This window comes from Silene latifolia, chromosome 7, assembly GCF_048544455.1.
Source record: "Silene latifolia isolate original U9 population chromosome 7, ASM4854445v1, whole genome shotgun sequence".
Classification (NCBI taxonomy): Eukaryota; Viridiplantae; Streptophyta; class Magnoliopsida; order Caryophyllales; family Caryophyllaceae; genus Silene; species Silene latifolia.
In genome coordinates, this window is record NC_133532.1 from 119,242,930 (window position 1) to 119,264,143 (window position 21,214).

Below are 21,214 nucleotides of genomic sequence, written 5' to 3' on the forward strand. Positions count from 1 at the left end.
CCTGACTAGGGGTGGACAATTCCTATCGCACTCATTCCCTTCGACTAGCCACAGCCATCATAACCCAAAATATGCCCATTTGACCCCATTTACGAAGGTCGTAGTAACACAAATCAAAGTTAATCTGAAACTGTGCCATCTTAGGAGAATAGTCTTTAGTCAAAAGAATCGACTCATTTTGAATATTATACTAGCTCTGATACCAATTGAAGGAAATGTAGATCTATATACACTCTAACATACTCATATATGTCGAAATTAATTTGTCATAAAATTAATACGGATTTTATGCATGCAAACAATATAATAAAATAGAGAAGAAATCATATCCTTACATTGAAATTTCGGTTCAAATGGGAACAAAAGAAAAGGAGATTTCTTTTGTGCACTACTGCAAATGACAGTTTAGGCTCTGATATTCCCTGACAAAGAACCAGGAAGCTCGGGCAAGGAATGTGATGCAGATAGCACTACTGCAAATGACAGTTTAGGCTCTGATACTCTGTAGTTCGAATATCTGATCAGATGCCATTACTATTGGTGTAGTCTATAAAATAGCGCTAGCATCGCTAAGAATTGAGTTCCTTTTTGTGCTCATGGGCTGGTGTTCTAACACAGAGCTGGTATTTTTTGACAATATAGTTGTCCTCAACACTGGAAGAGGCACATGTGAAGAGGAACACTCATGCTTCTACAGCAGAATGATCCTTGCAAAAGCTTAGTTTTTTGGCTTCCGTATACGTCTAATTACCTGTATGTTTTGGGGATATGCAGAACACCGTTTGGCCATTCTGCCAAACACATCCCTACTATTATATGTTAACCTATCTAAACGCGACGCTGTTGGTTTACCGTGTAGTGATTTTGTTTGTATACTCCTAATTATATAAGCATTTGAATTGATATTCAACTGCTGTAAAACCATCTGATCCCAAACAAGTTAGAAATTCGTGTATCTAAAAATAAGTGTGAAATTCGTACTTATAGTAAGCAGTGTGTGTACAAAAAGTGTTAATACGGTTTGGATTAGGTGTTCTTGTTTGCATTAGTAATAGGATGGTGGGCTTAGCCACAGTCAAATATATGAGACATGTAGGGTTGCCAGATCTCATCAAGACTAAGGCTGCTGAATTTGGTTTAATGATGGCTCATCATATAGGCCAACTTGGTGTAAAAGTGTTGTTCAAAAATGCAAAATTTTCATCACATTATTAGCATAACGTAAGGCGAGATAACTCTCTGTACTAAATTTAGCTCTCTACTAAGTGCAATAGCAGTCAAGCAGCTCACGTAGTCGCATTACACATTGATGCTAGACGATGATTTACAACTCTGCAGTACCCTGAAATATGTATTCCTGATGCAGAAGCCTAATTAGGCTTTTTCCATAGGGCATAAATTGATGCTAGACGATGCACAAGCCCGGTCATAAATTTATCAGTCCCAAAAAGATGGTAGTAACTATTTCAACTGCTGATATGGAGTGCAAAACACTTAGGTCATGCACATCAGACGATGCATATGCAGAGACGTGATTTTATCAGTCGCGAAAAGATGCAGAGAATTTCAGCAGTAGAATATGGAGTGGAAAACACAATGATTTTATATGCTGCAGAAGTTGGGGTCGTTCCACAAGAGAGAGCTGATCTCTGTACTGAAACTGAGGGCTTCCCCCATTGATTTTATAAGAAATTCATATTCCACCCTGAGTAGAATCAAGGATTCTAAGCAGATAAAAGCAGTATTTGAGTGCAATAAAAGTAGTAGTATTTTAGACTGTTACATAATAGGACTATTATTAGAGTTTAGTACATTGACAAGAATCAGACTTAGGCCCTGTTCTTTTGGACTGAAACTTATAGGATCTCGAATCGAATCGAACTTATAAGATCTCGAATCGAATCGAATCGAACTTATAGGATTCGAACTTAATCGAACTTATAGGATCTCGAACTTAATCGAACTTATAGGATCTCGAACTAAACTTATAGGATCTCGAATCGAATCGAATCGAACTTATAGGATCTCGAATCGAACTTAAATTAAGTGAGTATAGGATCTCGAATCGAACTTATAGGATTCGAATCGAATCGAACAGAACTTATAGGATCTCGAATCGAACTTATAGGATTCGAATCGAATCGAAATTATAGGATCGAATCGAATCGAACTTATATGATCTCGAATCGAACTTATAGGATCGAATCGAATCGAATCAACTTATAGGATCTGAAGTTAACTTAAATTAAGTGACTTCAAGTCCAAAAGAACAGGGCCTTAGCAAATTTTAGAGCAGATATGTCATATATTTCATGGAAAGGACTCCGTATTTGTTTCTTTCAAGTACTTGACACATCCAACTCCAGGAATCTTGAATGACGGCATGATTTTATGGATTTGTCCCTTGAAAAAGCTGATTCCAACCCATTTGGTCATCCTGCATGCTCTATTCAGCGAGTCCACATATTGTAGACACCTCGTTTCTGCACCTCCCGCCAAACACCCAGTGATGATTGGGCCGCATATTTAGCATACGTCGCGATTTTATGACGTTTTATAAATCGGTTAATAAAAGGTAACTCGTACACTTATTTCTACCCCTTGGTTTTCATCTAGGTGTCATTACGATCGTTTTGACAGTAATTAGAGTACATTTGGAGTCCGGGTCAAAAGCCGTCATTATTTCTTAAAACCGTCAAATCCCGAGTCGAAAAGTAATGTGTTTGTCTACCTAAGGTTAGGATGTCATAAAATATTGTGATTATATCTCATTTTGAGTCTCATGTCACTTCTTTGGGCTAAACTTAAAGTTTACATTACAAAATGTGCATTTCATTTAGCTAAAATGACAACCCGGCATTAAGGCCCTTTTTACGAGGTGATAACGACTTTTTTGGGTCTGGCCTGTTTCAAATAAAGTTCTACATCTTTCTCTTAGCTTTCCAACACCACTGAAATCACCTTATTCCGAGTCTTGTAGAGAAAGTTATGCCTAAAATATGACAGGCTGTCAAACGCGTTTTCTCGCGCAGAAGAATACTACCCTAGAAAGGACGCAGTAAGTGTTGCGCTTTTTCCAAGGGTCGCAGCACCTGCTGCGCCTTTTCTCAGGGCTTTATTTTTGTCCAAGTTTCCGTGTTTCAACCTAAGTCGGTTGTTTTCGGATCTTTCCTTCCGTATCCTATTCTTACCATAATTCCTACGTGTGATTAATATAAATAGAGGCCTTCGCCTCACATATTTTTCACGCGAGTGTCCGCCCTTCTCTTCTCCCTTTGCATTCTAAGACCACGCTATTGCCTTTCGATGCCTACGTGCTTGATCAATCGACCACGTAAACTCAGATCATTCTGAGTACCAGTCATGTTTGCATGACCGACCAATTTGACCACTACACAATCAATTAAATCAATCTTTTAAATTCCTTTTTCAAGGGCACTTTCATATTTGCATAGATCTAGTCGAATTACCACTAAAAACCGATTTAGTTAAATCTCACGACGCTAACATGTATGTCTGAGGGTGTAAAATCCCTATTTTATTTAATGTATTTTATTTTATTGAAATTAATGTACGAGTTTATATCATAAGTACGCCTAAAACCGTCTTCAAAAAACATATTTGTAAAACCCTTTTCACGAATCAGCAGAGAGACACTGTCGAGAAAAGACGCAACAGTTGTTGCGCCTTCTGGAACAGTCGTAGCACTTGCTGCGCCTCTTTCAGAGGCTGCTTAGCCACTGTTGCTCTTCTTCTTCTTCCTCATGTTTCTTCGTTGTTTTGTTCGAAGTCTTTTTTTGTTTTTATTTTCTTATTTCTTCTGAATTCTTATATTTTCCAGTTTATAATTCGTTTTCAATAAAACCTTTTAATAATTCCAACTTGAATCCTTTATAATTCGATATTTGCGGGTTTTCGTCATCTTATTCAAACACGGATTTAAGAGGCTCGATTCGTTCATATCAAGTCCCTTAATTCGTCTCTGATATATGTTTTAATTCTGTTTTCTTCATCAATTCTTAATCTTTAATTTCCGCCTCTAACTTCAAGTTTGCATATAAAATCGTTTTCGTCATTGTAAATAATATCTAACCTGTAATAATTCATATCAATCCGTTTTTATCATTTTATGACGGTTCCAGATGCATGTAATCAATTAAATCACTTCAACTTGAGTCTAATATCAATAATCAACCTTAAATTCACCAATGAACATTAACAATCCGCGGTTCTGATTTCACAGACAGAGCCCAACTCAGGAACAGAAGCATGAAGAGTTGCGCCTCTTTCAGAGGACGCAGCAGATGTTGCGCCCGTCCTGGGTTGGCTTCTGTCCCTGAATTCTTTCTCGCTTTGACGTAGCTCCTAATTACGTATTTAATCGACTATTATTTCGTATTATCACTCCTAATCAGACGTATTTTCATACTCATTTTAAATTTCACTTTTCTTTTGTTCTCTTCTTCAAAATCCCGTTTTAAAGGTGCTTTTGACGTAGATCAAATAATCTTTGTAATTATTGTAATTTTAATTATTGTAATTTATTTATCGTATTTATTTTATTATGTATGATTTATTTGCTTAGCATTCGCATGCAATTGAATCTAACATCTTACTTCGACCCCCAATCTGTTTGCTGAATTACGTGTTAACCAACGTAGTCTAATCTCACATGCTAGGATTAATCTGTGTTTGTTGCATTGCATGCATTACATCGACAACATATCAAATATGAATAATTCCCCTAATCATTAGTAGAGGCCGCTATCGAGGCGCACGGGATTAGGTGTTCGATTAAAGAGCTTCCTAATACGTACCCTCACCCCTTACTCCAGTTATCTCTGGACATCCGTGTCCATTGACATCTTTGAGAGTCATTCTAGACATAGAATGCTAAGGGTAACGAGTTCTTGGTGTCTATGTCATTACTTTGTGTCTTGACATGACATGAGTTATTTGAACGGTTTCCAATTTTTCCACAATAAATTGGTAGCGACTCCACAAATGCAGGCTTATTTAACCTTTCACCGGTTTCAATGTCTCACAAATCGGTAACGGCCCATGACGTGCTTTGTCAAACTCAAGGCTCCGTGGGAGAAGTGTCGCCGCCTCGAGACCAACGCGCTGGTGCGCGCGGCGCGGGTGGCCCATGTCCACACATATGCAAAGTGGAACTTTGCTTGACAAGTCTCAGGGAATGTAACCTCTGTAACTAAACCAGTCTGCCACCATAGAACGAATCGGGTTTAAATTTTTCGCAACTAAAAATTAATATACAGTAGTAAATAAAAGTGCGACTTTGTACCTCTGTGTGTTCAAACATAGCCTTTGCAATCGACATATAGACATTCTTCTCAGATATCTGGATTGTCACTACACAATATTTGCACATGACAATTATTAGTATACAGAAATTAGTAAATCAGCGCAGTAAAACGAGAAAACCCAGGATTTCACCTTCATTAGTACCCACTGATGTTGTCATAAATGGAATAGCATCTACCAATACTTGTGTATTCATTTCAGCGTGGCTTAACATTTCAAAAGGCATTGGGTTTGGAAACAGTATTTGAGGTCCTGCTTTGAGAATGTCGACTGAGTAGACCTGTGTAGGATTAACTTCTACAGAAAGCAATCATATTTGTAGTTAATTCAAGACAAAGAAATAATAGGTAACGTCCTATCGCTAAGCATATTCCTAAACTTAGCATTTTGCCTTTAACATATCAGTCAGTACAATTATCTGTCATATGAATGATACTTGGTATATGCCATCCTAAGTATCATTCATACAGCAAAACTGAGCTTCACATGCTCTCCAAACCATGTGAATGATACTTAGTGTAAATTACCAACAGAAAGCAGCTGAGAAAGCAGTAATCTCAGAAATAAGCTTGGTCTACCAAATTTTCAACGTTTCTATTAGAAGATTTTATAAATAAGCTTGGTTACAAAATTGGTCTGACATACTATCTATAAAATATAATTAAAATGCTACCTTAAAATGACAAATAAAGGCCACCTAGACAAAGCCACGTAGGATCCAAAAAGCCACCTAGATTAAAATTTAATGTGGCGTGGCATATTTAAATGTGATGTTGCATATTTTTAATGTGACATGGCGAATTAATGTGATATGGATTATCAGTTTATTATTACATGACATTAATTTAAATAATTTATCTATAAATTAATTTAATTCACTTATATTTAAATGTGATGTTGCATATTACATGACACATTTAAATAATACTTTTCCCTACTAGAAGATATTTCCTAGAATAGTGCGTGTATTTTTAACATATACTATGGGTGTTGACATGATAAGTTATAAATGGACATAATCTTTTGTATTTAAATATTTATATCGTTTAATATTTTACATTCTGCACAAATTTATCTCCGATCTTTTTATGATAAGGAATTTTTTTTTAAGAACTTAATGATAAAAATTTATTGACTTTTTTATAATAAGAAGTTGCGGCTAAAAAATATGGTATTAATAAATATTTGTTAAAAATTCATTGACTTTTTACGATAAAAATTTGCAGTTAAAAAATAAGTTATTAGTAAATATTTGTAAATTAACATCATTAATTTCTCGGTAAAAAAAAAACAATATAAAATACTCATTTTGTTACTTCTTACGATCTAATTTTTTTTTTTACCAATCAAAATACATTAAGGAGAAACATGAAAAATAAGTGAATTGTCAATTTAAATTTTATAAATAATACACTAGAAAGTAAAACTCTATAAATATCGTGCATATATTGCACGGGGTCTATATAGTAACTCTATAAATACCGCGTATTCATTGCGCGGGATCTAAATTAGTGAGTAGATTATACCGACAAAGGCTTTTCTAGGTAAATAAAGTTGAGTGATGAAGGTGAATACTGTTAGGTTAAATTTTTCAAATGAGCAAGTGAATTTGATAGAGTATGACTGTACGAGTGTTGAAATTGAAAATTTAAGTGATAAAGGTGAATTTGATATAGTGGAGTGATGAAGTTGAAAAGTTAGGTTAAATCTTATTCCCTCCTATTCTAAATAACCCCCTTATTTCATTTTCGTCTATTCACATTACAATACTCTCCCTATTTTCTTACAGCTAGTCTTGCTTGTGACGGACTAATCCCGTCACAAGCTTGTGACCTCTCACAAAAAGGGAGAAGGGACAAGGTGGGACACCCCCATGTGCTTCCCACTCACCTCTCAATGGATATTTTGTGAGAGGAAACGGTATCCGTCACAAGCTTGTGACGGATACCGCCGTCACAAATGAGAATTTGTGATTTTCTTATTTGACAAACTTTTATACTTATTTTAATCACCCCACCCCACAACAATACCCCACAATACTCATACTTTATCTTATATTAAACTTCCTGCATTATCGTCCCACCAATAATTCATCACTGCATCATTTCCCATTTATATTTTGTCAAAGAAATTGGCAATCGCCATGGTTCACACTAAATGTGAAACTACATAACTTTTATTTATTGTCTTTCACTAACCATAAATACCAATTGATAAACTACACTTTCAGTAATGGATAAATCCTAATAATTTCAACAAAATATATTAATAATTGTTAAACAACTAAATAATTTCACCAATTGGAGAATTATAATCCATTATTAAAGTTTTTAAAACAATTAGATTCGATTTTAAGGAAAACGTACATATAAAATTTAATTTGTTTAGGTTAGGAAAAAGACTATAATATAGAAAGTTAATGAAAAAAAAAAATACTCGGATAGTGTGTATTCACAATAACCTATTTCCTATTCAATATAAACTTACCTCTAATTCCTTTTCCGTCTATTCACAATAACTTCCCTATTTTCTTTTTTGCTAAGTGTTGGTCAAATTTAATTATATGATGAGATTGTATATTTATGCGGTCCAAATTTATTTATACGGTGGCAAATGTGTTTTCTTTAGTTTTAAAAAGTAATTCGGTTTATTTTTACAATAAACCGCACTACTAATGGTTATTCTCATAACAAACTCGGGTTACCGATTATTAGACGTATTACCACCAGCAACCCTTTGTCATCTCCACTGTGCAAAAACCCACCACCCTAATCCCCAGAAACCGTACCAGCCACCAACACCACCACGCGCCACCACCACGCGCCACCAACACACTCCCCTTCTCGCTAGCTTGCCGCCGCGCCTTCCTCCAACCATAACTTACCGTTCACGCAATTTGGCGACTTCAATTACTGGTAATCAATTATTTATTTGATCGTCTAATTACTTTCGTGGGTATTTGAATAGAATAATTATAATTACACCCTTTTATTGCAATTATTATTGTTATTGTTATTGGAAATTGAATTTAATTGGAAATTTAGGGTTTTTTCGGTGCCTGGTATGATGATAATTACTTAATTAGGGTTTGTTATTAGTATTTGTTTGTAGCTTACCGGCTAATTTTGATGACATCAGCTGATTGAAGCGAAGCTGGTGGTGTATTTGGGTCTGATATTATAATGAGTAGTCGATCGAAGAATTTCCGTCGTCGAGGTGGTGATGACAGTTATGAGGACAATGATGCTAATGGTAGCGCAGTAGCATCTAAAGCTACCCCTAATGTCCCGGCAAAGTCATCGTCGAAAGTCGCCTCATCTGATAAACCGAAGAAAACCCACCAAAAGCTTTTGAGTTTTGTAGAAGATGAAGATGAATCTCCCTTCTCTCGTCCCCAAAAATCTTCGTCATCACGTCCCTCCAAGTCAAGTTCCTCGCATAGGGTCACTTCTGTAAAAGAGCGTCTTGTTTCCTCTAGTCCTTCAGTTCCCTCTAATGTTCAACCATCAGCTGGTCTATATACAAAAGAAGCCCTTCTTGAGCTCCAAAAGAATACTAGAACCCTAGCGAGTTCTAGGACTAAACCATCTACATCAGACTCGAAACATACATCTAAACACGAGCCTGTGATTGTTCTTAAGGGTTCTTTGAAACCAGTTATGGGAATGGCAACCGATGATGATGCTTCTCTGGAAAGTCAGAAGGATGATACTGAGAGAAGATTGGGTTTAATGGGCATTGAAATGGACGAAGATATGCCAGATCAAGCAACAATTAATGCTATTCGGGCAAAGCGAGAACGGCTTCGACAATCACGTGCTGCAGCACCAGACTATATATCGCTGGATGCGGGAAGCAATCATGGAGCGGCCGAGGGATTAAGTGATGAAGAACCTGAGTTTCAAACTCGAATTGCTCTGTTTGGGGAGAAGAAAGATGGTCCTAAGAAAGGTGTGTTTGAGGACGTGGATGAAAGATCAGTGCCTCCTGCTGCCAAACTGAGTGTGGAGGAGGAGGACGAAGATGAGGAAGAAAGGAAATGGGAAGAAGAGCAGTTCAGGAAAGGGTTGGGGAAGAGGATGGATGACGGGTCCACTGGGGTCAGCAGAAATGGGCAAGTTCAGTCAGCTCAGCCGCAGAGTTATGGGTATGTGGCTGTAAATTCTTATTCGTCTGCTGCCAGTTTGCCTGCTGGACCACCTAGCATTGGAGGAGCTTTTGGTGGAATGCAGGGAATCGGTACTGTGTCGATATCTCAGCAGGCACAAATTGCTAAACAAGCATTGAAAGAAAATTTTAGTAGACTTAAGGTATATGCGCCTCTTTTGACTTTTACCTTTTCATATCTGCTGTGTGAACAGTTTTGTTGATATCTCATTGAAATGCCACCATAATAAGTCCAATTAGTTCAGAAATTCTGGCTTAGTATCTTCTCGGATTAAAATATTGGCAAACTTTGTGTTTATGAACTCGTGGAGACGGAGAAAGAATTACCATTTGCTAAGGCTGAAAGTGTTATGCAGTTAGGGCCAGACTTTTCTAATCCTGGTGTCTGTAGGCACAAAGCTCAGAAGAAGTTTTAGCGTGTATATTGAATTATGTAGTTTTGGTAGTTTCTCATGGTCTTTTGGAATGCTCATTTGACTTAAGATGGTCTCTGTTATAGCATCCTATGACTACGAGTCTTATGACTATTGAATGCTGAATACATGTATATATCAAAAGTTTTCCATGCTTGTCGATGTTTTTTTAATGTTGGAACGGGATGTATTGTTTTGTTTCCATTGTCGCATAATTGAATGTTGGTTTAATAACCTTTGCTTTCTTGTTCACAGGAGAGTCATGGCAAAACATTGTCTTCACTGTCTCAGGTTGATGAAAATCTGGTGTCAACCCTGACAAATATTACTGCTCTTGAGAAATCTTCATCTATCACTGGGGAGAAGTACATTTTCATGCAGAAACTTCGTGATTTTGTTTCGGTCACATGTGATTTTCTACAGGTATCTTTCTGTCTAATTGCTTCATCATATGAACACCTTAGTTCAAGTTGTCAGAGTCTAGGGTATAGAAAATTGCCATTATCCCTGTCCTCCCATTTGTGAGAGTATTTAGAAAAAGAAATGTTAAAAGAAATTTTGAGCTGTCTACTTTGTTTCCGCCATGGCTCACCACTGAGGAACAAGACGTCAAGATATTTGAACTATGTGATGTCCATAAAATAAAAGGTGGTATATAAATCGCTAGTGGATTATCAATAACTTTTTTGCCTTCATTCACATGGCAGACATATATACTAAAGCTAACTAGCCCATTGATCAGTATCTAAATGTGTGGTGACTGGTGACTACATTAGTAAGACACTCAGACATCAAGGAGAGGCAAAGTTATAGATTGTGGGTGGTTGAAGGAGATCAAGCAAATGTAAAAAGTTAGTGGGACGAATTACTTTGAGTGGATATGTTTAAGCTCAAAATAAGTTTAGCCCTAATTTCTACCTTAAAGTCTTTGATGGGGTAGGGTTTCAATTTCTTTGGGCTACCATGTTTATTGTCTAAGTATTGCCTCGAAACCTACACCAGAATAAAGAAATTTGTAGTCCAATCCTACAACCTAAGAGACATGAACACAGATTAAGTCATTAAGATAACATGCAAGTTAGGTACAACAAAACACATATTTTGCCGTTCACCATCCAATAACTTCAAGCGCTACTTAATCTTAAGTGATGTACCCACAAATAATTTGTGTCTCCCTATCAGCTACTGCTGCACTTCTCTTTATTTACATTAGTTGAGTTATACTATTGAGAATTTGGGTGAAAATACTGAAAATACCAGACTCGGTTAGAATGTGACATAGGTTTATGTTAGCATATAGTGGTAACATATTTGAACAATCTTTATGTTATCTACTTTTGACCAAATTTTAAAAGAGTAAAGGGTAATATAAAGACCTATACTATGCATTTATTTCCGGATGAGGACCTAAACTTTAAAAGTTTACAGTTAAGGGACTCCTATGTGAATTCCGTCAACTTTTAACGGCAAAATCAAACTACCTTTGCAATCTAGACTATGATATATGATATATTGCTGGGTAAAATTTTCTATTACTTGATACTTGTATGAACTAGCCTGATGTTATTGCCAATTTGCCATTAAAGATACGAACAACTAGACTATGATATATTGTCATCATCCCTTCCAACCCAACATCCATTATTTACTGTTTTCATGTCTTTCTCTCACATTCATTATTAAATCTTTTTAGAAAAATCTTCTTTCAATGCAGCAAGGTCCATGTTTATCTGCTTCATGATCAAACCAAAGCACTCAATATCTCCTTTGAACTCTTTATTCATGGTCAAATACTCAAATATAGTAATTGATGGATGAGTTCATCCATCACCATTCTTCGAAACCTGAACTAATCAATGGCGGATCCATAAAACTTTCATTTCCGGTTGCCGATAAAAACATAAATATTTTTACATAAAATTTATTTATTTTGGTTGAAATTTAGACAAACTACAGACAAAAAAAATTCGGTCCCAAAATCGGGATCCATGCTCTATATTACCATTTACAAGTTTTTTTTCTAAATAGTTTAGTTAGTGGTCGTAGGAAAAAATATATCAGAAAAAATATCGACCAATTTGATTTTAACATCTTAAGTTGAGGTACAAAATCGAAAGGGAATGAATAAACCGATTCTGGATATAGTGGAGAGAACGGAAATCCAAGACAGTCATTCCGTCGCTGATAACAATATGGTAAATCTTAGCATAAATGAAGTCGTCAACCTTACGGCTGGTTGTCGGACCTTCGCTAAGACAACGTTGGTGATGGGCAAAGTGAGATTGTGGGGTCGTCGCAATGTGAGAGGCTAGTAGTACTGTGCATCCATGGAGATTGTGGCTAGTAGTACTGTGCATCCATGGAGATTGTGGGTCAGAGTTATGTTTCAACACGGAGATTCTGCGTCAGAGTTTGTCATTTTGCTTTGGGTTAATTTAGATGGCGTGCATTTAATCTGATGGTCTATTATTGCGTTAACAGAAAAGTTAACGTAAGGGTATATGAGGTCCTTAACTGGATTTTTCTGAAGTATAAGTCCTTAACTGGAAAAATGTTGAAAGTTCGGGTCCTTATCTTACCCTTAACTCAATTTGAAAAAGTGACAAATACAAATTATACAATGATAAAAAAGGGTATATTACAGGAATTTTATTAATTTTTAACAGTTTGTGGATGGCCTTGGCTATCCATCCTGGTGGTATGTTCGATAAAATGTTTTTTTTTTCCCCTTGGGGAGTAGGTGCTATGGTTATTTACCTTAAATCTTTACCTCAAAAGGCTGCTTACCTAATATTAGGTTAGCAGATTTCAGGTTTTATGATTTCTAACCCTATAATAATAAGTTAGAGGCTTCTCAATAAACTCATTGCAAAACATCCCGGCCTGCTTATCAGAACTCCTTGCCAGTTGCCTTTCTCTCGTAGAGGACCATTTAATCTATAGTTGCACCGTGCTGTTGAGAAATTTGGCTTGTTCTAGAGTTAAGGGGATTCCTCTGTTGAGAAAATTGTGGCCTTGTGTCTTAGCTAGGGCCCAGGGTGATAATGAGACGAGACAGCTTGCTCGAGCTCGGCTCGGTCAAAGCTCGGCTCCTGGGAGCTTGACTCGAGTTCGAGATCAAGCTCGGCTCGGATCTTTTGCGAGTCAAGCGGAGCAAGCCCAAGCTCGGCTCGAGAAGCTCGATATTTTTTTAGTACTATAATTTGCTTGTTTACATTTTTTTAAATGCGTTTACGTTACATTTAATTTATGAAAAAATATTTTAACAAAAAATTTGAGCCTCCGGTCTAGTGGCATAGCCATGTTTTGTTTAGTGGGGTCTTAAGACTAGAATTCAATAAGATAAATAAAATTTTACAATCAAATTATCAACATAAGAAAGTGGGAGAGTTAGTTTTAACTTCTTATTCCAGTCAAATGACGAGAGTTCAAACCCTACTACAAGCATTTTTGGCTTGTTTGAGTTGAGCTCAAAGCGAGCCACACTTGCAATATCGAGCTTGAGCCGAGCAGGCGTACGAGCTTTTCGAGCTTGAGCTGAGCTGCCCTAAGCTCGGCTCGTTATCACCCCTAGTCTTGGCATTACCATTGTATGGGAACTTTTTTTTTTTTTGACAATGTCTCTCACTTTCAGCCGGAATGTCCCGGTGGGGAGGGGTGGTATTTATTAGGTTTTCGATGGTTATTTAGGGCAGTTTTGATATGACTTGGTGTTCCATTTGGATTGCTGTTTTCTGCACCCTCACTATCAGTAATATAACATCATCTAAAAAATGTTTGATTGCCAAATTTGTCTATTGGGATACTTTTGTTGATGTATTTTAACTCATCTTATTATTATGTGTCAGCACAAAGCTCCGTACATAGAGGAACTTGAAGAACAAATGCAGGAACTCCATAAGAAACGTGCCTCAGTTACCCTGAAAAGACGAGCTGCTGACAATGATGATGAAATGGCAGAAGTTCAAGCTGCTGTTGATGCAGCAATGACGGTGTTGGGCAGGGGAGGCGGCAATGCTACCACCATTGCTGCAGCAGTGAGTGCAGCTCAGGTTGCAATTGCGGCCTTCAAACAGCAGAAAAACCTTCCCATTAAACTCGATGATTTTGGTAGAGATTTAAACCGACAGAAACGTTTGGATATGGAAAGGAGGGCAAAAGCTCGACAGGAGCGGAGAAACCGGTCAGAGAGGAAGAGAATGGCATCTGTGGGAAGTGATGTATCCTATCAGCGGATGGAGGGTGAGTCTAGCACCGATGAGAGTGAGAATGAGAACGTTGCTTATAAATCAAACCGCAAGACATTGCTTGAGACAGCTAAAGATGTCTTCAGTGATGCGTCCGAGGAATATTCTCAGCTATCTTCAGTTAAAGAGATATTTGAAAGGTGGAAGAGATTGTATGCTGGGAGTTATCGCGATGCTTATATATCATTGAGTATCCCATCTATTTTCTCTCCTTATGTGAGGTTGGAGCTTTTAAAGTGGGACCCTCTGCATGAAGATACTGACTTTTTCGACATGAGATGGTATGTAAGTACCCTATTTGAACTGGCTGGGAGCTCTATTGGAAGGGTTTGAAATTGTGCATTAACTTTTGCTTTTACTCGGTCGTAAATCTTGTAATGACGCTCTGAACATTTATCGATGGCCTTTCATTTAGTTTGTTTGCGTTTCTGACAGTGCTTTTTCATGTTTGTGCAGGCATTCCTTGCTCTTTGATTATGGTGTTCCAGCAGATGGAAGTGAATTCAGTTCTGATGATGTTGATGCCAATCTTATCCCTGGACTAGTAGAAAAGGTTGCACTTCCTATTTTACATCATGACATAGCCCACTGCTGGGATATGCTTAGTGGAAGAGAGTCGAAGAATGCAGTTTCTGCCACGAGTGTAATCATAAACTATGTTCCTATCTCAAGTGAGGCGCTCAAGGAACTGATAGCTACTATACGTGCTCGACTTGCAGAAGCAGTTGCCAATCTTGTGGTTTGTCTCGTGTTCCTGAAATAACATATACTCCCATCAATTCATAGATCTTGGATCCACTTTTTAGTTTAAAAAAAATCTAAATTGTCGTAGTTTTAAAGGGTAAATTGGGCCACTTGCACTTTTTTTGCCATTCTTAGTTCACTTCTTATTAGTTGCCCCTCTTGAGTTTTGACATCGCTACCTTATACACAGCCATTGTAGAGAAATAGAGAATGGAAGATATTTCTGAATCATGGAAGATATTTCTAAATCAGAGGGAATAGGTGCATTTTGTTGTTTGTGTATACTCATGTTAACACAGCTATTTTTTTTTGTGTGTGTTAGGTCCCTACATGGAGTGCTGCTGTAATGAAGGCTGTGCCAAATGCTGCCAGAATTGTCGCATACCGATTTGGCATGGCTATTCGACTGATAAGGAATATATGCATGTGGAAAGACATACTTGTCATGCCAGCTTTGGAGAAGCTTGTTCTTGATGAACTTTTGTGTGGAAAAATTCTTCCTCACGTTCAAAATCTTACTCCAGATGTGCATGATGCGGTGGCAAGGGCTGAGAGAATCGTTGCTTCATTGACCGGGGTATGGACTGGTCCGAGTGTTACAGGCGCCCGAAGGTACTTTTACCTTTTTCATTAACTATATTTGCTCTTTTTATGACTGACTCTTTTAAACACGCGTTCCTCATTCCTCCTTGCCTCGGCTGGTTTCTTTTTGAAGGATTAGGCTACGATGCTGGTGTATCATTTTACGAGTTTCATAAATATCTCATGTTTGGCCGGGAGTGCTGTGTGTTTTTCAAATATTCGTTGATTGTTACCACGTTAGCGGGAAATACATTACCTACGTAAGTGCAATAGGGCTTGTGCTTGAGTGTATGAGGACTAGGAGGGGCTCATGGATATCGAAAGATACATTTACCTTCCCATTTTGGTTTGTCTTCACTTTCTGAAGTTAGGAGGCGTTTGGTAGGTGTTTTCAGGAAAGTGAAAGGGAATGGAAAGGTATGATACCCTGTCCCCATTACCCTCACCGGCTCACCTCCAATACCCCACCTAATCCCACCACCTTTGCTGCACACACCCTCTGTCGTTGGCGACTGCTCACCTATGCGCCCCCACAATCTATGCGTCAAGGGTTTTGACGTGTGCCTAGTTTAGTGAGATATTTTATTTTATTTTTTTCTCATATTTCCGGAACCAGAGAATAATAGGTCTTTGAACTATTGGAAATTAGAAACTAATACTCCCTTTGTCCGGGTCATTTGTTGTCCTTTTCCATTTTGGGGTGTCCCAGTCAATTGTTGTCCTTTCTATTTTAAGAATGAACTTGATGAGCAATTTGATATTTCACACCCAATTTGTTCCACTTGTCATCTAGTAATTGGTCCCCTCCTCTTTCCTTGGTTTTGGTGCCAAAACCAAAGGACAACAATTGACCGGGACGGAAGGAGTAGATCAGAATGACTAATATATCTAAATTGTTGGATGCAGTCCAAAGTTGCAGCCATTAGTTAATTACGTAAGGACATTGGGGAAGAACTTGGAGAAGAGACAAGCATCAGGAGCACCCGAAAATGAAGTCAGTGGACTAGCCCGTCGATTGAAGAAGATGCTAGTTGAGCTTAATGAATATGATGAAGCCAGATCCATCTCTAGAACCTTTCGTCTCAAAGAAGCTCTGTGATTCCCTTACCACCACACCTCTCCCTTTCCTCAACAACTAGGTTTTGTATTCTCATTGTAGCTTATACTTTGTATCTATCACCCTTGTCACCGTGTTTAGCAATGCAGTTGCAGAAGGCCATCCGAGGCGTAACTTGTCTTACTTGTCATCTTCAAGTAGTCCCTAGAAATATCTGAGAGTAGGGCAATTTGTGTTTGAGGAGCTTCCTCAAGGAAGCAGTTATTATTTCTCTTATCTACTTTCTTTTAAGATCAAATACAGAGAACATAGAGAGGCAGATGATGTAAGTTGTGAAGGAATAGATAGTTTAGTTATTTAAAATTTTGCTGTGTATGGTTAAGTGTCTTGGGCTTTTGCCTATTCAGTATTGGCCGTGTAATGATCGTTTTTATTCCTTGTTTTTGTATCGAGAAATCTGGAGGAAGAAGGATTAGATGAATGGATACCACCCTGTTCTTTCTAGATTAATTTCAGCTCGTTTCATTTTTGCTCAGCGCTATTCAGATCTGTTTAATTCAGTTTCATTTAGTTCAATTCAATTCATTTATTCACAAATTAACTCTTATTTCATAGCTCTATTCAGTTCAGTTTTATTAAGTTCAATTCAGTTCTTTTCAGCCGAAAAGAACTGGACATAATTTCACTTGCGCCCATTGTAATGATTGTTATTGTGGAACAGATGCATCAGTTATCAGTAATTCAGTATATCGCTAAAAGCGTACATCTTAGTATGCATTTTACTCAATGTACTATGTTTTTTTCCTTTTTACAAAACTAGTACTCATCATTTTTCCTCTCATTTATTTCTTCCTCACCCGTCTCTCCCTCAACCACTGCCTTCCACCACCACCACCACCACTATCATAATGATATATGCACGTCTTGATATAATGTGCAATTCTATATAACGATGTGTGTTGCTAATTTAGATAATTGCATATTATGATTTGAGCATATGAAAAAAGAATAGAAAGAGGAATGTAACCAAATATTGCTCTCTTTTGAAAATCTAACACGATCGCTCTCTTTTGAAAATCTTTAGGTTTGTAATCGAATAAAAGAAACTAGTCATATTAATTTGAACAACAAATTCTAATTTACAAATCAAGTACTTGTTTTTCAATCAAATTATGATCCGTAATCAAATACAATAACTTGATTAACTTGAGAGGCATTACTTTAAAGTTGGAGATAATCACGATTCCTACTTTGTACAAATGAAAAATATTTCGCGAAAAATAATTCATTGAGCAAAATACATACTACAGTACTCCGTAATAAATTTCCCTTTCTTTCCTGTGTAGACCAAATGATTTAGTCCGGATTCAAACTGAATAAAATTACTAAAACAGTACTAGACATTCCCGAACCGCTTATTAAGCCAGAAGAACCCCTTGTCAGCAAATAAAACTCCCTCAAAACTCCATTGTCTCTCACTCACTTGACAATCAGTCTCAAAACTCCATTGTTGTAGAGAGAGATCTTCAACCTCCATTTTCACTAGGTATTCCTTTCTCTCTCTCTTCTCTTGCCCATACCCTTCTTCTCTCCTCGCTTCCTTCTCTACTTACTCCCTTTAATTTCTCTCCAAAACCCCTAATTCCAAACCCTAATTTCCCTAATTCTCGCTTTGTTTCGCAGGTAGCCATGAATGCCCCTGATCGTTATGAGCGATTCGTCGTCCCCGAAGGCGTCAAGAAGTAATCCCCCATTCCCCCAATTCTTCTTCTTCCCCGCTTTTAATTCAGTAGCGGAACTAAAGGGGGTCCTTTAGACAATGAAAAATTTCAAAACTTTTAGTTAAAATTTACGGGTTTACGGTTTTTTAGTTTACCTTATTGAATTACTAGTTCGTCCCCTAACTTTAAATCCTGGTGGCGGAACTAGGGGATAGCAGGGGCGCTCGTTCCTCTGGACAATGGAAAATTTCGAAACTTTTAGTTAAAATTTACGATTTTTTAGTTTACTTTATTGAATTAGTAGTTCGCCCCGCCTGGTTCCTCAGCTGTGTTTACTATTAGTCTTTTGTAAGACGGTTTTATACAAATGTTTTACAAAACTAATCTGTTTTACGGTATGTTTAGTTAAGGCTGCCTTCTGCGTGTATTTGTGTTGTATCTATTGGTATGATATATGTCAATTGTCATGCATGATGTATGAATTATTGAATTTGATGGATTTTTAGGGTTTCTTATGAGAGGGATACCAAGATTATTAGTGCTGCTTCGTTTACCATTGAAAGAGAAGATCATACCATTGGCAACATCCTTCGCATGTACGTTTCGTTGTACTTTTTTTCTCTAGTTTGATAGGTGAATTTTACTTCTGGATGAACCCTAATTGTTTGAATTATTGGGTTTTAGGCAATTGCACAGGGACCCGAATGTTCTTTTTGCTGGTTACAAGCTTCCTCACCCTCTTCAGTACAAAATTCTTGTCAGGGTTAGTCTTCTTTTGTTTCATTTTACTATGTTTCTTAGGGTTCTCAAGGTTTTTGTTGAATTTTTGGTACTTGATTTTGGATGTACTTGGCCATTTCTCTGATTCATGCTATTATTCGGCATTTCACAAAAATGTTATTATCGAGTTTTGTGGCATTTATCCTTGATTCTCTGAGGCTTTTAGGAAAGGAACAGGCAACAACAGATATTCAAATAAAAACTGAATGTAGGATAGTTGTATATGAAGTAAGTAGATGAGAATGAAGCACAAGAAGATGTGTATTGCTTGAAAAAGTATTGATTATTAGCTGTAAACACAATGGAGGATGTCTGCATTTGTGGGATTACCGACTGGCTAGTGTAGAACATAACCAGGCTATAAAATTTGGGCTTCTGATGTATTTGTCCCAAATTTAATGGTTGATTGTTTCAATCCCAGTCATTATGAATGTTATCTGTCATCATGTTTGTCCACTCATAATCTTACTTGACACTCTCATTCTGTTGAGTTTAAGCCAAAACTTTCGCATGACGTGCTTTCAAGAGAACTGGAATATACAAGTTGAATACTTGATTTTAGCTTTGGGAACATGTGGCGATTTTTGAGCTTTATTGATGGTCATCAAGAATGCTTTTGTACATTTCTTCTTTTCAAGTTTAAAACTAACATCATTGCCTTAGAAATGTCGTTGATGTTTTTGAACTTGATAAGCGACAGTAGATGTTTTCTTTACCTTTCTCTACCAGACCTATGTTGTTTGTGGTAACGCTGACATACGATTGTCAGCTATATTCATGTAGTGAGAGCTATGTTCGTTTGTGGTACTGTGAGCATATCAGACTTACTAACCAACCTAGATCATTTGAGAAGTCTTGTGTTCGATGCATGCAATTTTAAGTTGACTAGGGAGATTCTCAAGGTGCTTTATAACATAGGTATTAATTTGTTTGTCGGCTGTATTTTTTCGTGTAAGCAGATTCATACAACAAGTCAGTCTTCACCTACCCAGGCATATAATCAAGCTATCAATGATCTAGACAAGGAACTTGACTGTCTAAAGAGTGCTTTTGAGGTGAGATATCGTTGCCTAACGCAGTCAAAGCAGATGTTAATTTTAAATGCATCTAGCCACAATTCTTTCATGTTAGGTTCTCTGAATTTTTGACTGCTTGCTTGATTGCTTCATTTGTTTATCTGCACATCATCACTATATTCACAATCTTTGAGAAAATAGAAACTCTCCAGCCATAGACATATCTGAATTATACTTTAAATATCGCCAATATTTTTGCTAGTTTGCCACTTTCACCTTGTATCAATTTATCTACCCTAAACTAACTAGGGGTGAGCAAAACCGTATACCCGATACGGTTTTAAAAATCGCAAAAATCACTATACGGATCCGATACGGTTTAACCGTATATACGGTTTTCGGGTACCCGGAAAAAACGTGTATACGGAAACCGTATATACGGATACGGTTTGGTGTCAAATGCGCAATTAAACATTGTAGTTATTCAAGAGCTAATAATTACATAAAAAAAACATTAGGAGTGGAAGTTGAAAGAGGAACTTTGCGTTTTTTTTTGTTTCTTTATACAAAAACTTCAAACCGTGTCGAAAAACGTATATACGGTTTTGGTTTTGCCCGACCCGGATACGATACGGTTTTATGAAATCCATATAACTCAAACCGTATGCCGTATCGTATCCGTATTATAAAACCGTATCATATATTTTTGCTCACCCCTAAATTAACTAAACACCTAGAGGTTAATACTATTTGATCGTCAGCTAAAGGCTAATACAAATCACAGTAAGAGGGAATTCTGTCCTCGGACTGTTCCATGATTACCGCTGCTTATCAGTTATCACACTACATGGTGCTCAATTGCTAGTAATATTCGTACTTTTCCATTGTAGGCTGAGGTAGCAAGGTTTACCACCAGTGACTTTTGATCCAACCAGTCCTGCCTCAATGCTCTGTTTTGACTTCTCAGGAAAACTTCAGCGACTGTCGAAGAATTACATGTGGCTTTAAAATCTGTATACATTTAGCTTTTGGGATCCTGACTTTGATGCCTCTGTTAGCATGCAAACAGCGGCTTTTTAACCACTTAAACGCTTAAGCGTCTCTTTTATGTTATTTGTGTAAGCTTAATGAAATTGTTTCCTACTGACAAAAAGCGTTCTGA

General features: G+C 37.3%; 2 protein-coding genes across 2 annotated transcripts; both read left to right on the forward strand.

Moving 5' to 3' along the window:
* The first annotated feature begins 7,992 nt into the window (after positions 1-7,992).
* On the forward strand, positions 7,993-17,070 carry LOC141592742 (transcriptional repressor ILP1). The gene is made up of 7 exons (XM_074413534.1): positions 7,993-8,240; positions 8,464-9,635; positions 10,161-10,328; positions 13,754-14,433; positions 14,609-14,891; positions 15,219-15,508; positions 16,385-17,070. The coding sequence occupies exons 2-7, from the start codon at positions 8,508-8,510 to the stop codon at positions 16,575-16,577; spliced, it is 2,742 nt and encodes a 913-aa protein (XP_074269635.1). The 5' UTR covers positions 7,993-8,240; positions 8,464-8,507; the 3' UTR covers positions 16,578-17,070.
* Positions 17,071-17,957: 887 nt separating this feature from the next.
* Positions 17,958-21,205, forward strand: LOC141592744 (DNA-directed RNA polymerases II, IV and V subunit 11). Its single transcript, XM_074413536.1, has 6 exons — positions 17,958-18,081; positions 18,219-18,277; positions 18,763-18,852; positions 18,941-19,019; positions 19,996-20,091; positions 20,943-21,205. Exons 2-6 carry the CDS (start codon positions 18,225-18,227, stop codon positions 20,976-20,978), a joined length of 354 nt encoding a protein of 117 aa, XP_074269637.1. The 5' UTR covers positions 17,958-18,081; positions 18,219-18,224; the 3' UTR covers positions 20,979-21,205.
* Positions 21,206-21,214: the final 9 nt, after the last annotated feature.

What these genes read in the sequence shown, in the direction of transcription:
- LOC141592742 (XM_074413534.1), top strand. Translation starts at nt 8,508, where the DNA reads ATGAGTAGTCGATCGAAGAATTTCCGTCGTCGAGGTGGTGATGACAGT. An exon ending in AAGCAGTTGCCAATCTTGTG is followed by an intron (nt 14,892 to 15,218) that starts GTTTGTCTCGTG and finishes TGTGTGTGTTAG; the next exon opens with GTCCCTACATGGAGTGCTGC. An exon ending in AGTGTTACAGGCGCCCGAAG is followed by an intron (nt 15,509 to 16,384) that starts GTACTTTTACCT and finishes TGTTGGATGCAG; the next exon opens with TCCAAAGTTGCAGCCATTAG.
- LOC141592744 (XM_074413536.1), top strand. Translation starts at nt 18,225, where the DNA reads ATGAATGCCCCTGATCGTTATGAGCGATTCGTCGTCCCCGAAGGCGTC. An exon ending in ATTGGCAACATCCTTCGCAT is followed by an intron (nt 18,853 to 18,940) that starts GTACGTTTCGTT and finishes ATTGGGTTTTAG; the next exon opens with GCAATTGCACAGGGACCCGA. An exon ending in GTCTAAAGAGTGCTTTTGAG is followed by an intron (nt 20,092 to 20,942) that starts GTGAGATATCGT and finishes TTTCCATTGTAG; the next exon opens with GCTGAGGTAGCAAGGTTTAC.